This window comes from Leptopilina heterotoma, unplaced genomic scaffold, assembly GCF_015476425.1.
Source record: "Leptopilina heterotoma isolate Lh14 unplaced genomic scaffold, ASM1547642v1 Lhet_18, whole genome shotgun sequence".
NCBI lineage: Eukaryota > Metazoa > Arthropoda > Insecta > Hymenoptera > Figitidae > Leptopilina > Leptopilina heterotoma.
In genome coordinates, this window is record NW_025110896.1 from 1069813 (window position 1) to 1083396 (window position 13584).

The window sequence follows — 13584 nt, forward strand, 5'->3', positions numbered from 1 at the left end:
TAGTCATTTCAAAGAAAAAAAAAAAAACATTGTTTCAAAAACTACAATAAAATCTCTACTATAAATAAATTTGTTGCTTCTTATCACCAATTATTAAAAATTTTTTTTGAAAATCCCCCGAGAGCAATAAAAAATTCACAAGAGTTTTTTTTTTTAAGAGACATTCGTACGTACACGTATATAACTTTTTCACAGAGACAATTTTTTTTTCCCGGTAAAGAAGTAATTTTTCTCACACTAATCCTTATAAATGTTCTTCTTCTTCGAAAACGATACAATTTTTTTTTTCCAAATAACTTATTAAAGAATATACAATATTAATTACAATTTTTTTTTCTTTATACAATATACATTCACTGAGAAATTTTTTAAAAAATACTTTTTTTCACAGAACTAGTTAATTTTTGTATTTTCCCAAAAAAATTTTCTTTTTTGCACAATAATAATTTTTTTTTTAGAAAATAATTTAGGAAAAAATTAATTAAAAAATTATTTTTAAAAACTAATTTATTAAAATATCTTTTTTGAAAATTGAATTTTTTTTTCTAAATTAAGAGCTTTTTTTAAAAAAAAGAAAATTTGAAAAAATTGATTTTTTTTAAAGAAAATTTTGATGAACGAGCAGTAAGAACCGTGTATTAATTCGAGCTATTCCGTTTTTCCTTTTTTATATTCACAATAAGGTGCCGATACATGCACACGTGCTTGTTTTATTTTTGTGCGTGTGTTTGGGGGGTGGGGGAAAGGGGGGGGAAGTATACAGGTGTGCGAAGATGTCAGCTACATTGAAATGACTTGGCGACGGCGGCGAAAGCCGGCGGGCTGGTTTCGGGCGACTCTTTTTTTTTCTTTTTTTTTTCCTCTTGCTCTTTGTCTCCCTCGTCTTCTTTTCATCTTCATTTACAATTTTTATAATAAAATGAAGAATCCATATCTTGACTCGAAGCCACGTCATTCCTCGGTCAAAATCCACTACGTTAATAAATATACATAATAATTGAAAAATAAAATGGAAAAATTTATTTTTTGATTCAAATTGCCAAAAAGTACCAAAAATATAATTGAACACAATCGAGACAAATTTTTCTATTTCAAAAAAAATTTTCTCTTTTATTCGTTATCAATGACAAGATAGAGTCAATGAGTGAAGTGCACAATTTTATTTCAAAAAAGTGATTCATCATGATTCATCTTGATTGTAACTCAAATGGGAAAATTTGTTTTTTTTTTTTTTTTTTGTTGATTGCGTTCAATTTTTTTAAATTTCTCCAAAATATATTCAATTTGACTAAAAAAAGTTTTATTTTTAAGAAGAAATAAAACTTTTCCTTTTTTTTTTATTGTTAATCAAGGGGGTGTTGTGGGGGAAGGGGGGAATTTTTTTTTTTTATGAAATACGTATTGCAAGTGTCCCTGGGAAAAATTGTTCTTCGAAAAATGCGCGCCTATTCACGAGAGGAAAATTCTCTTCACATTTCTTTTTTTTTTTTCATTTGTTATCCGGGTTTTCTGAATGTGATGAGTCGTCGCCTCGATACCCTGCGCCAGCTTCCGCCTTGTTGACCTCAGGATGTCAATTTTGATTGCAAATGATCAAACACCTGCAGAATGAACTCAAGTCCATTGACATAATCTCGGAATATGAGAAAATCACGTAAATTTCTATACGTCTCGGCTTTCATATTTCGATATTCATGATTCATTATTGTTGGCGATACGTCCTGCTTGAATGTGACTGCTCTCTCGACGAGCGCCGTTTGCAACATGCACAGAACCTAAAACAAAAAGAAATTTTCTTCTTATCTCTGTTTTTTTAGATTTTTCATATATTTAATTTGTTTATATTTTATTTATTTATTTTTTTATTTGTCTATTCATCTATTAATTTATTTGTTTGTTTAATTCTTTATTTATTTGTTTATCAATTTATTTGTTAATTTATTTACTAATTTATTTGTCTATTTGTTTACTTATAAATTTATTTATTTATTTGTTTTGTTTTTTATTTGTTTATATTTTATATATTTGTATATTTAATTTATTGGTTTGTTTAACAATTTGTTTATCAATTTGTTTATATTTTATTTATTTGTATATTTAATTTATTTTTTTTTTTATTTATCTATTCGTTTATTTGTTTGTTTATTTATTTGTATTTCAATTTGTTTATCAATTTGTTTATCGATTTGTTTATTAATTTGTTTATCAATTTATTTATCAATTTATTTACTAATTTATTTATCTATTTGTTTATTTATAAATTTATTTATTTATTTGTCAATTTGTTTATTTATAAATTTATTTATTTATTTGTCAATTTGTTTATTTAACAATCTATTTATTTATCCATATCTCTTTGCTTATTTGTTTATTTTTTTATTTTTATTTGTTTATATTTAATTTATTTGTTTGTTTATCTTTTCATTTATTTGTTTTTTTATTTATTAGTATTTTAATTTGTTTATCAATTTGTTTAACAATTTGTTTATCGATTTGTTTATCAATTTGTTTATCAATTTTTTTATCAATTTATTTACTAATTTATTTGTTTATTTGATTATCTATAAATTTATTTGTATTTCAATTTGTTTATCAATTTGTTTATTGATTTGTTTATCAATTTATTTATCAATTTATTTACTAATTTATTTGTCTATTTGATTATTTATAAATTTATTTATTTATTTACTTATTTGCTATTTTCAATTGTTTTTTTAATTGTTTATTTGTGTATTTTTTTATTTGTTTATTCATTTATTGTTACATTTACTTATTTGTTTTTCGTCGGTATTTAAATTTTTTAATACACTTAATTTATGAAAAATAAAAAAACCGTAAAATCCATTTAAAAAAAAGTGAAAAAGCAGTGAAAATAAACCAAAAAAAGGGAAAATATTCGAAAATAGAAACAAATAAAAAATTAAAATTAAAAAAAATCGAAAGCCAAGAAACAATTAATTTGCAACAATAAATAATTTTATTAATAAAAAATAAAAAAAACTTCTCCAATTATTGTGAAACTTAGTTATAATTTTTCTTGAGCAATGAATGTATTGCAAACTTCAATTCAATATTTTTATTAGAAAAAGAAATAAAAACGAAAAAAAAAACTTAGAAATAGAATTTAATAGTCGAGAAAACTAACAGTTATTAACTATTGATTGCCGCAGTATAAACAACTGTTCGAGAATAATTTTACGGAAAAATAAAGAAAAAAAAAAGTAAATACTTTTTGTTTCAGGTAATAAAACAAAGACTACGAGAAAAAAGAAAAAGGTGAGAACAATACAAATCATTGGGCGATACAGTGAGAAGGAAAAATCGATTAAGGTGCGTAACACAAATAATGACCAATAAAATCACGCTCCTTTTTCGTTTTAGTCGAGTTTTTAATATCTCATCATTCTTGAGGCGAGACCGTAAAATGTCTCTTGTCTTGTCTTTTATACTACCAAAGAGACAATAGTTGTTTGAAAAAAAAGAAGCAAAAAAAATTCTAATTCTACAATTGTGAAAGTTGTGCCCCTTTTTTTTGTCGTATTTTTAAATTCATTTCTAAAGGCTTCCGGTAAAAAGTTAATATTTTTAATTTGTAATCAATATATTTGTTAATATTGTCAATTATTAATTTCTTTATTCTTTATTATTTATCTCTTTATTCTTTATTATTTATTTTTCATTCAATTTTTCTTTATTTTTTATTTCTTTATTCTTTATTTAGTTTTAAAAAATTTTTTTCTCGTCGGACAAATTAAAAATTAAAAGATTTCTTCTTTTCTATTTATCGAAAATTTTATTTTTTTTTTGTGCAGAAAAAGAAATAAACTCACCGCTCCGAGATTTAACTCGGTCTGTTTGAACTCCTCTTGGAATCTCCCGTTATAATATTCCTGATCCCAGACAATTTGCTCTAGACCAACTGCAAATTTCTGCATGTACTCGTATATATTTAACAAAATAGTGTCAAGCTGTAAACAAAGTATAAATTTTTTAAATTTCTATCCAAATATAAAGTATAATAAAAAATTTTTTTTTATTGAAAAGAAAAAATAATTTACTTTGAGAAAAATAAGTAAATTTAAGTCAGAAAAAAATTAATTTCCAAAAAATAGAGAAATTAGGAAAAAATTAATTTGCAAAAAAATAAATAAATTAGAAAAAAATTCATTTCCAACAAATAAATAAATTAGAAAAAATTTATTTAGGTAAAATAAACTAAAAATAAGAAAGAAAATTTTAAGTAAAAAAAATATAATTAAAGAAAGATGAAAAAAATTTAACTAGGAAAAAAAATTCTTTAATGGAAAATAAAATAATTGGAGAAAAAATTAAAGACTAAAAAAATAAAGAGAGAAATAAAAAAATATTTACCAGACGAACGTCGAATTGATCCAGGTACTTTTGTTCCATCACTTCTTTAAAGTGTTTTGGAATTTCATTAAAAGACGGTAGCCAATCGTAGCGACTCTTTTTCCATTCCGATTGCATTGTCTCTAGATCGCTGTTGAACGTAAGTTTTACCTGCAACAGAAAAAAAAATAAAGAAAATTAATTTTTTTCCAAACAATAAAATTCAAAATAAATAATCTCTTTAATTTTATTTACAATTGCTACTGAATAAAAAAAATTCAAACTATACAAAATTATATCACACGATATATTAAATTTCAATGGGTTTTTTTAAAGAGGGATGAGATGGTCAGTGATATTCATATATATATATGACGAACCAGTTATCCAGTGTATTGTCTACAGGAGAGGCGCCGTATGCTTAAATCATAACAAATAATTCTTATCATAAGAAGCAGTTTCAAATATATAATGGTATGTAGCTTCAATTAACAGTAGCTTTAAATCGCATTTGATTTTACGAAAAAATTTCATGAACGTAAATATAAATAAATAAAAAATAAGTAAATATTTTTTTTCCATTCTAATTTATTTTTAGAAATTTGCAAAGTTAATTGAAATAACAAGAAAAAATTAAAAATAATGAAATAAATAATCGTTTTTTCAAAGATTAACAATTTTTATAATTTATAGAATTTTTTAAATATATTTTTACAATCTTTGAAATTTTAATAAGTTAATAAAATGATAGATACAAAAAAAGATAAAATAAAAATTGCAAAAAATAGAAAAAAGTGTAAATTATTTTTAAAAAATTGCAAGAATCGTAAAAATGAGAAATTGTTAGAAAAAATTAACTTAATAAATAAATATATAAATAAATGAATATAAATAAATATAAATAAATATAAATAAATAAACAAAATTGAAAAAAGTAAATAAAACATTAGATCTGCGACACGTGAGTGGCACACGCTTACTCATATTGGCGATTTTTCAATGTTTATAAATATTACGTATATATTATTATATCTCTTTGCTAATGGGGAGAAAATTTCTACACTATACACATATACGCGTGGTTCTCAATAATAAACGAGGTACAAAAATTGACCGTCAATTTTAATCAATGACTAACACACAATACAAAAGCAAAAATAATAAGGGATCTCTATATCTCTATATATATATATATATTTATTCACACGTGAAACATGAATGTAATTCTGACGCCTATTATGTGACAATTACGGCTACTTGGAAACATGCCCGCAATGTGGTTAATGTAGCACGCGTCCTGTAAAATGCATTGGCCTTTTGAATGTCGAGTTTATTATTATATTGAAACGATAAGAAAACATTAAATTCACACGCGTGTATAAATGCGAATTTCGAACAAAATTTTTCTCCACATTTTCATTTATACTTTTTTTTCTTATTAATTCTTGTTAATTTTCTTTTTATTCACCTTTCCTCGAAATATTATTTATCCTGCGGTTTTGATATAAACTTCTTTTTTTTATAAATTTTGTATTTTATAATATATATAGTAAAATTAAGAATTGAAGAAAAAATTGACGTACCGACGATTTTACGGAATGTTTTTTTTTAATTTTCTTTTTTATTATTTTTAATTAAATAAAAATAAATTATTTATTATTATTTCCAGTACTTTAAATTCGTTAATACTAGAAATAAAAAAATTATTCTCAAAAATGATCGAAATTGAATTGAAACTGAATTGAAATTGAATAAAAATTGAATTATAACTGAATTGAAATAGAATCGAAATTGAATTATAATAGAATTGAATTATAATTCACTTAAAATAGAATTGAAATATAATTGCAATTGAATATTGTAATTGAATTGAAATAGAATTGAAATAGAATTGGAATTGAATTATAATTGAATTGAAAAAGAATTGCAATTGAATTGTAACAGAAAATACTCGAACTAAAAGAACAATTTTTACACCTATAATATTAATAATAATAATAATAATAATATTAAATTTTTGATAATTAATTTTCGAAACGAAATGAAAAAAGAGAACTCTCGTGATAAATTTAATATTTCGTTAAAAGTCACGTGTGAGTAGAGTAATGAAACAGTCAAAAACATAAAGGATGTTGATGCACTCAAGAGAAACGGATCTCAAAGACCGTAGATATCGACAAAATATAGTGACTTCCGAATAAAACCTGGTCCATATGACCTCGTCTCTGGTCTCCAGAGTCTTGTGCGGCCAGCTGGCCCACGGGGATCATCGCATCCGTATACTCGAGTGCTTATCAAGCGGTAGGAATGGCAATAATCAAGTTGCGATACTACTCCGACTGCACACCACTCAGACTCAGATTATGATAATGCATTGCTTCTGCCAATTTAAAGACAGCTTGGTGATTGTGTGTGTGTGAGAGAGAGAGACCAAACCCTGAGAAATATGCTGTCAACGACTTCTAAAGACTCCCACCATGCACTAAAGTATCGTCTCGCATCAAATGGAAGTTAAATATTTTCTCTTTCATATCAACTCTGTTTTTAAAACAAACCAACTTGTGCTGCCTACTTTTCTTCAGCTTTGTTATTATATATATATTATTTCATCATTTAATACCTCAACATGAGAGAATCACTTCAAGAATGTGTTTTTGTTTACTGCAGATTCAAATATGCTTGTACTATACAGTACCTGTACTATTGTGATGACTTTAATTAATAATAGGTCTTAATAGATAATGGTTTGAACTAATGGATAGTTATTATTAATTTTACTGGAATTGATCAAAATTACTAGTGATAATTGGCACTAATGTTAATTTTTTTTTAATTAATAGTGGCCTGTACTAGTGATGACTTTGGTTAATAGTTGGTTCCTAGTAAAGGTTCAAACTATTCATAACTGATATTAATTTTGGTTCCGAGTAGACAATGCTTGGAACTATTGGTACCAAAAATTAATAATGACAGATAGTAGTGATAACTAAAATTAATAGTGGCCTGCACTAGTGATAACTTCAATTAATCGTGGTTCCCAGTAAATAATGCTTCGAACTACTGATAGTGTTAAATAGTTCTAAAGAATTAAATTTAAAAATAGAAGTAGTAAATTTCAAAATAAAAATAAAAGTAAGTAAAATAAAAATAAATCTAGTAATAAATAACAAAATAATAAATTTTGTTCCTACAACACAGTAAAACGTGAAGTGGTAAAATAACACCAGAATTGATTAAAATAATCTGCAACAGTTTAATCCCTCTAGGATTAAATTAACACCAGAAAGGATTAAAATAATCTATTTTGGTGTTATTTTTAACTATGAATGAAATTTTACTTTAAATAAAACACCAAAGTTAACGATTTGTAAAAATTCAACCAATTCAGCTTCTCCAGGGAGAATAGTAAGTTAGTAAGTTAGTTACTAACTTACCAACTAACTTAGTAACTAACTTCGTAACATAGTTACTAAATTCAATTGTGTTCAAAAATTTAAAAAAATCAAATTCCTGTCAATAAAATTTTCCAAAAGAATTTCATTATTAAAAAAAAATTGAATAAAATTCTACGCAAACATTCAATTATTTTCATAAATAATAAAAATTTTTACACGAATTCAATTATTTTCCAAATTTTTTTATAAATTTCTTCGCAATAATTCAATTATTTTCATAAATAATAACATTTCTACAGGAATTCAATTATTTTTATAAATAATAAAATTCTTTTAGGAATTAAATTATTTTCATAAATAATAAAACTCATTGTAGAATTTCAATTATTTTTAATGCAATTTTAATCAAATTCCTCGAAAAATGTAATTATTCTTAAAAATTTTATTAAAATTTGTCCAAAGAATTTAATGATTTAAAAAATTTGTTGATAACATTTTTTATGAGAATTTAATTTCAAGAAACATGAAATTAATAAATTATTTATTTTTGTATTTTTAAATAATTGAATTCTCGTAGAATTTACTAATAAAAATGGTTTTAAAAATGAATTTCAGTTAAAATTTTAGATTATAATTAAATATTACAATTCTTTGGAAAAATTCAATCATTTATAAAAATATAAGAAATCACAAGATTTCAATTATTTTCAAATATTTTAATAAAATTCTTCCAAAGAAATCAATTATTTTAAAATAATTAAATTTTAATAAAATTTTTTTGAAATAATTAAATGTTTTCAAGGAATTTAATTATTTTCAAAAGAATTATAATTTTTCACAGGAATTCAATTATTTTCAAATAATTTAATAAAATTGTTCAAAAGAAATCAATTATTTTAAATACAATTTTAATAAAATTATATTTAAATAATTCAATTATTCTTTTAGATTTTTAATAAAATTCTTCACAGGAATTCAATTATTTACATAAATAATTCTTGGAAAGAATTCAATTATGTCGTTAAATAATAAAATTGTTTCCGAAAATTCAATTATTTTGAGGCATGTTAATAAAATTATTTGCGAAATTCAATTATTTTCATAAATAACAATATTCATCAAAAGAATTCAATTATTTTTAAAAGTAATAAATTTCTTCTTGGAAATTAAATTATTTTTTAGAAAATTGTAATAAAATCGTTCGCAAGAATTCAATTATTTTCATATATAATAACATTTCTACAGGGATTCAATTATTTTTACAAATAATAAAATTCTTTTAGGATTTCAATTATTTTTAATGCAATTTTAATCGAATTACTCGAAAAATGTAATTATTCTTAAAAATTTTATTAACATTTGTCCAAAGAATTTAATGATTTAAAAAATTTGTTCATAACATTTTTTATGAGAATATAATTTCAAGAAACGTGAAATTAATAAAATATTTATTTTTGTATTTAAATAATTGAATTCTCGTAGAATTTACAGATAAAAATGGTTTTAAAAATTAATTGCAGTTAAAATTTTAGATTATAATTAAATATTAAAAGCTTTATAACGTGGATTTTTAGAAATTATTAAATTTTAAAAAAGTTTCAAACTAAAATCATTGAAATTCATAATTTTTCATATTTTTGCCAAAAAATTTTGTACAATTAAATCTTTTTAAAAGTTTAATAGGATTTTTATTGAAATTATTTCAAGTTTTTATTTTTCAATATAATATATAATTGCAGAATTTGCGAATAATTGAAATTTTGTAAAATTGAATTGAAAAGGAATAAATTTGAAAATTCTCATAAAACTCATCGCAGTGTTTCAATTATTTTTCATACAATTATAATAAAATTCCTTGAAAAAAGTAATTATGTTCATGCAAGTTTTAATAAAATTCGACAAAAAGAATTCAATTATTTACAAATTTGTTACTAAAATTCTTTATGAGAATTGAATTTTCAGAAATATTCAATTATTCAATAAATTATTTACTTTTGCATTTAAATAATTAAATTCTTGTAGAATTTTCTAATAAAAATTGATTATCATTTCATAAAAATGAATTTCAGTTAAAATTTTAGATTATAATTAAATATTAAAAGCAATATAGCGTGAATTTTTAGAAATAATTGAATTTTGAAATTAATTTTTTCGAAAAAGTTTAATTGAATTTTCTTTTATGTATTATTTGAAGTTTTTATTTTCTAATATGCATTTAATTAAAGAATTTAGGAATAATTGAAATTTCGTGAAATTGAATATTGTAAACAAATGGATTTGAAAATTGCCAAAGAATTGTTTCGAAAATTATTAAAAATAATAGATATAAAGTAAAATTGTAGTTAAAAATTGTTGAAAATAATAATTGAATTGAAATAATGAAAATAATTTTGAAGAAGTATAATATTCTTATAATATAAAATAATGATTTTATTACTTGGTCATCTTTAATTATTATAAAATATGAAGAAATCGATGACTCCGAGTCGAAGACTCGGAGTTATCGATATCTTCATGTTTTATAGTTATAAAAAAATTTAATAAACTAAAATTTCATTCATTGTAAAAAATAACACCAAAATTGATTATTTTAATCTTTTTTTTTGGTGTTAATTTAATCTGCAACACTTTTTAATACCTCACGATTTACTGTGAATAAAATATCGAATTTAAAATAAAATCGTACAATGTTTCACATTAATTGAAATGTGCAATTCAGTTAATTAATGAAACACATCTTCAATTTATTCGTGTGTAGACAAGGACCTACGCTTGTTTCCAATTAAAAAAGAATAATTTGATTAGTCTTTTCTACCGTGTTTCTAAGTTTCTTGTATATATTTATAAGATTGACTAAGTATAGTAGCTTCTTTTCGCACGCGTGCCTTCCTTTTGCTTTTTCGGTATTTCTTCTTTTATCAAACCTGTTTGATGATGGATAATAATCTGTTCATCTACCTTCTAACTTATTGTGAAACACCAAAGACAGAATTCGTTCGTGTTGTTAACCTTTTTTTTCTCTCGTTTCTTTTTTTCTTTTTTTTTTGGCGCTGGTAGAGCTAAAGTACCGCTGTGTGGTCATTCGTTTGACCTTACATCATAAGCATTTACTTATTAATAAGATCCAATCCGATTTCTCTTTGGTGTTCCCGACAAAACGAATATAACCACTTATTATTTGTATGAATTTACGATGTGTTTGAATTAGCAATTTTTTTTTCTTTTTCTAAATAAATACATGAAAATTGTTATTAATGTTTGGTTTTTCGTATAATTTTGCAAACTTACTTTTCTTTGAAATTTATTTAGCCCTTAGGATCTGAATTGTTAATTAGCTATAAGGATTTTGATTAATTTTTAGTTGTTAGTAGAATTTTTTAATCTTAAGCTGATTCAAATTTGGATTTAGAGAGTAAATTTTACTTGGTTCAATGTTTACTTGAACCAAATAAATATTTCTGCTGAATAAATTTTTTATTTAAAAAAATTTAACTATTTAAAAGATTTCTAAGATAAATTTTGGTCCAAATAAAATTTTTCCCTCCTTGTAGTGACTCAATTTTTACTTGAATTAGTGAAGTCACTACAAAAAAAGGAAACAGAAGTATGAAAAAATTTCCGTTTAAAAATTAATTCAAGTAAAAAAAATTATTCAATACGATTTAAATTCAGTTTTCAAATAGACACCTATTTGATAATTTTCTAATTCTTGAATAAATTTCGTTATAAAAGAGCGATGATGAGAGTAAAATATTGGGAGATAATAAAATTCATCACTGTATGAATTTCGATTTGGGAAAAAGAAAATTAATAATGTACATAAATAAATATAGTATTCAACATCAGATGAGCATGATAATTTAATAACTTAACGCTTCGTGAAAGATTTTAAATGGTTTTCTTCTTCTTTTTTTTATTAATATGATTAGAGAAGCGGATTAAATATTATGATATTGTTATAGTTTTATAAGATAGGAGAGAATTTAAGGGACCGGAGACCAGTTTTGGTGGCTCGTAAAAAATCTTCCTCGCACTTCTTTTCTGTCCTTCTTTTTTTTCCTTGACCACACAGAGAATATAATCGTAAAACAACGTCGGTGCTTCGAAGTTTCGACCGATGGCAGGAAGTAGGCTGGATTGTAGGTAACCGAGTGTAGTGAAGGACCCGTCAAAATCAATTAGCCTCTTCTTCCTCTATTCCTGCCTCTCTCTCAATCTTCATTTTTCTCTTTCTCTCTTTTTCTCTTTCTCTCTTTATCCTCTTCTTTCCTTTCTTTATAATTTCAATTTTCGATTATTTAAATTTTCGAATCGAATCGTTTGGAATAATTTTTATCCATTTGAATTTTTTGATTCTTTTGGATAATTTTTAATCACTTGTTACCATTTTGGAATTGGAAATTTCTGTTGAAAATTAAAATTTTTGGAAATGTTTGACTATTGCTTTATGCAACTATAAATATCATCGACTGCGATTGTGTAAAATTGGCAATTATAGAAGTTCGAGTGTATCATTACTTATAATCTCTTTTATGATTGATGATAATCATGATGATGATGATATTGAATCATGATAAATTGTGGCTGCTACTGTTACTAGTTTCTTACTACAGATTTCACTACCAAGTATTTTACTACTAAATTTTCTACTGTCGAGTTTTTTACTAATAAATTTTTTACTACAAAGTTTCTTACTACTAAATTTTGTATTATAACGTTTTTTCCTACTGAATCGTTTACTAAAAAGTTTCTTACTACTCAATTTTTTACTACCACGTTTTTTGCCACTAAATCTTTTTCTACAAAATCCCTTTCAGTTTCTTACTACTAAATCTTTTACTAGAAAAGTTTCTTAATAGTAAATTTTTTACTACCTTTATCACTACCAAAAATATCGATTTTGATATTAAAAGTTCCAAATCAAAAATCTAGACTATAAATAGACGAATAAAAAAAATGCGATTTTTGAAGAAAATGTTAGAATGCTCGATGCTTATTGTCGTGTAGCCGCGCATCAAGGCGAGTTGTCGTTGATCGTATCCGGTCTGCGGTGTATTAGTATGCAGGAAATGTTTCAATGTTGGTAGGTGCCTTCAATTGAGGTGGGGCAGCTTCCGATTCTGATTTATTGGAATCCTTCGCTTCCGATATTTTACGATCCCCTTTGCTTATAGACACACACACATGGCATTCTTTTCTTCGCCTCATGCAGAAAATTCACTTTGCTTTTTTATATATACATTCACTCTCGTCAAGAATCCATTATTTTTACTTCCGATCTCACGTTATTAATTATTTATCATTACTTATTATTTTTTATTAATTTTTTATTAACCTTGTTTTATAAAAAATCTCGAACGATAAAGATAAACTAATTAATTATTTATTTATTAACTATTTTCAAAAATTGTTATTCAATTGTCATTTTGAATTAGAAAAATCAAATTAATATTGAAAATTATTAACTCTCTAAATTTGAATCAGTTAAAAATTACTGAACATTTTAGTAAAAAAAGAATAGTAAGAATTATCAACCAAGTCTCATTTTTATTGGACCTCGTAAAAATCGATCCTAATTGATCCCAAGAACAAAATGCATCGACTCTCATATTTTTATGCTCAATTTTATCTAAACATGAATATTATACAAAATTTTATCGACATATTTTATATTTGTGTCCGAGAGAACATTTTTCTAGTGCCTCTAAAATTAAAAATCAACCACTCGATTCTATTTTCGAACATCGGAAAAGATTATTCGCATACATACGAACACATGTATAATTTTTTTTTTTTATTAATTTTTATCAGAATATTTGGCACTTTCTCTCTCTTGAAT

At 23.7% G+C, this 13584-nt stretch overlaps 2 protein-coding genes across 3 annotated transcripts in view; one reads left to right on the forward strand and one right to left on the reverse strand.

Annotated features, from left to right (window-relative positions):
• Positions 1–13584, forward strand: part of LOC122499936 (Kv channel-interacting protein 1-like) — a 464957-nt gene that overhangs the window by 78556 nt on the left and 372817 nt on the right. The gene's annotated exons all lie outside the window — the stretch shown is intronic.
• LOC122499933 overlaps positions 501–13584 on the reverse strand; it is a 29191-nt gene continuing 16107 nt past the window's right edge. For both annotated transcript variants that reach the window (XM_043608533.1, XM_043608534.1), the window contains exons 3-5: positions 4372–4521; positions 3831–3968; positions 501–1775 (exon numbers count right to left, since the gene is read on the reverse strand). In XM_043608533.1, coding sequence (XP_043464468.1) covers positions 1566–1775; positions 3831–3968; positions 4372–4521 — 498 coding nt within the window. In that variant the 3' untranslated portion in view covers positions 501–1565. The remainder of the gene's footprint in view (positions 1776–3830; positions 3969–4371; positions 4522–13584) is intronic.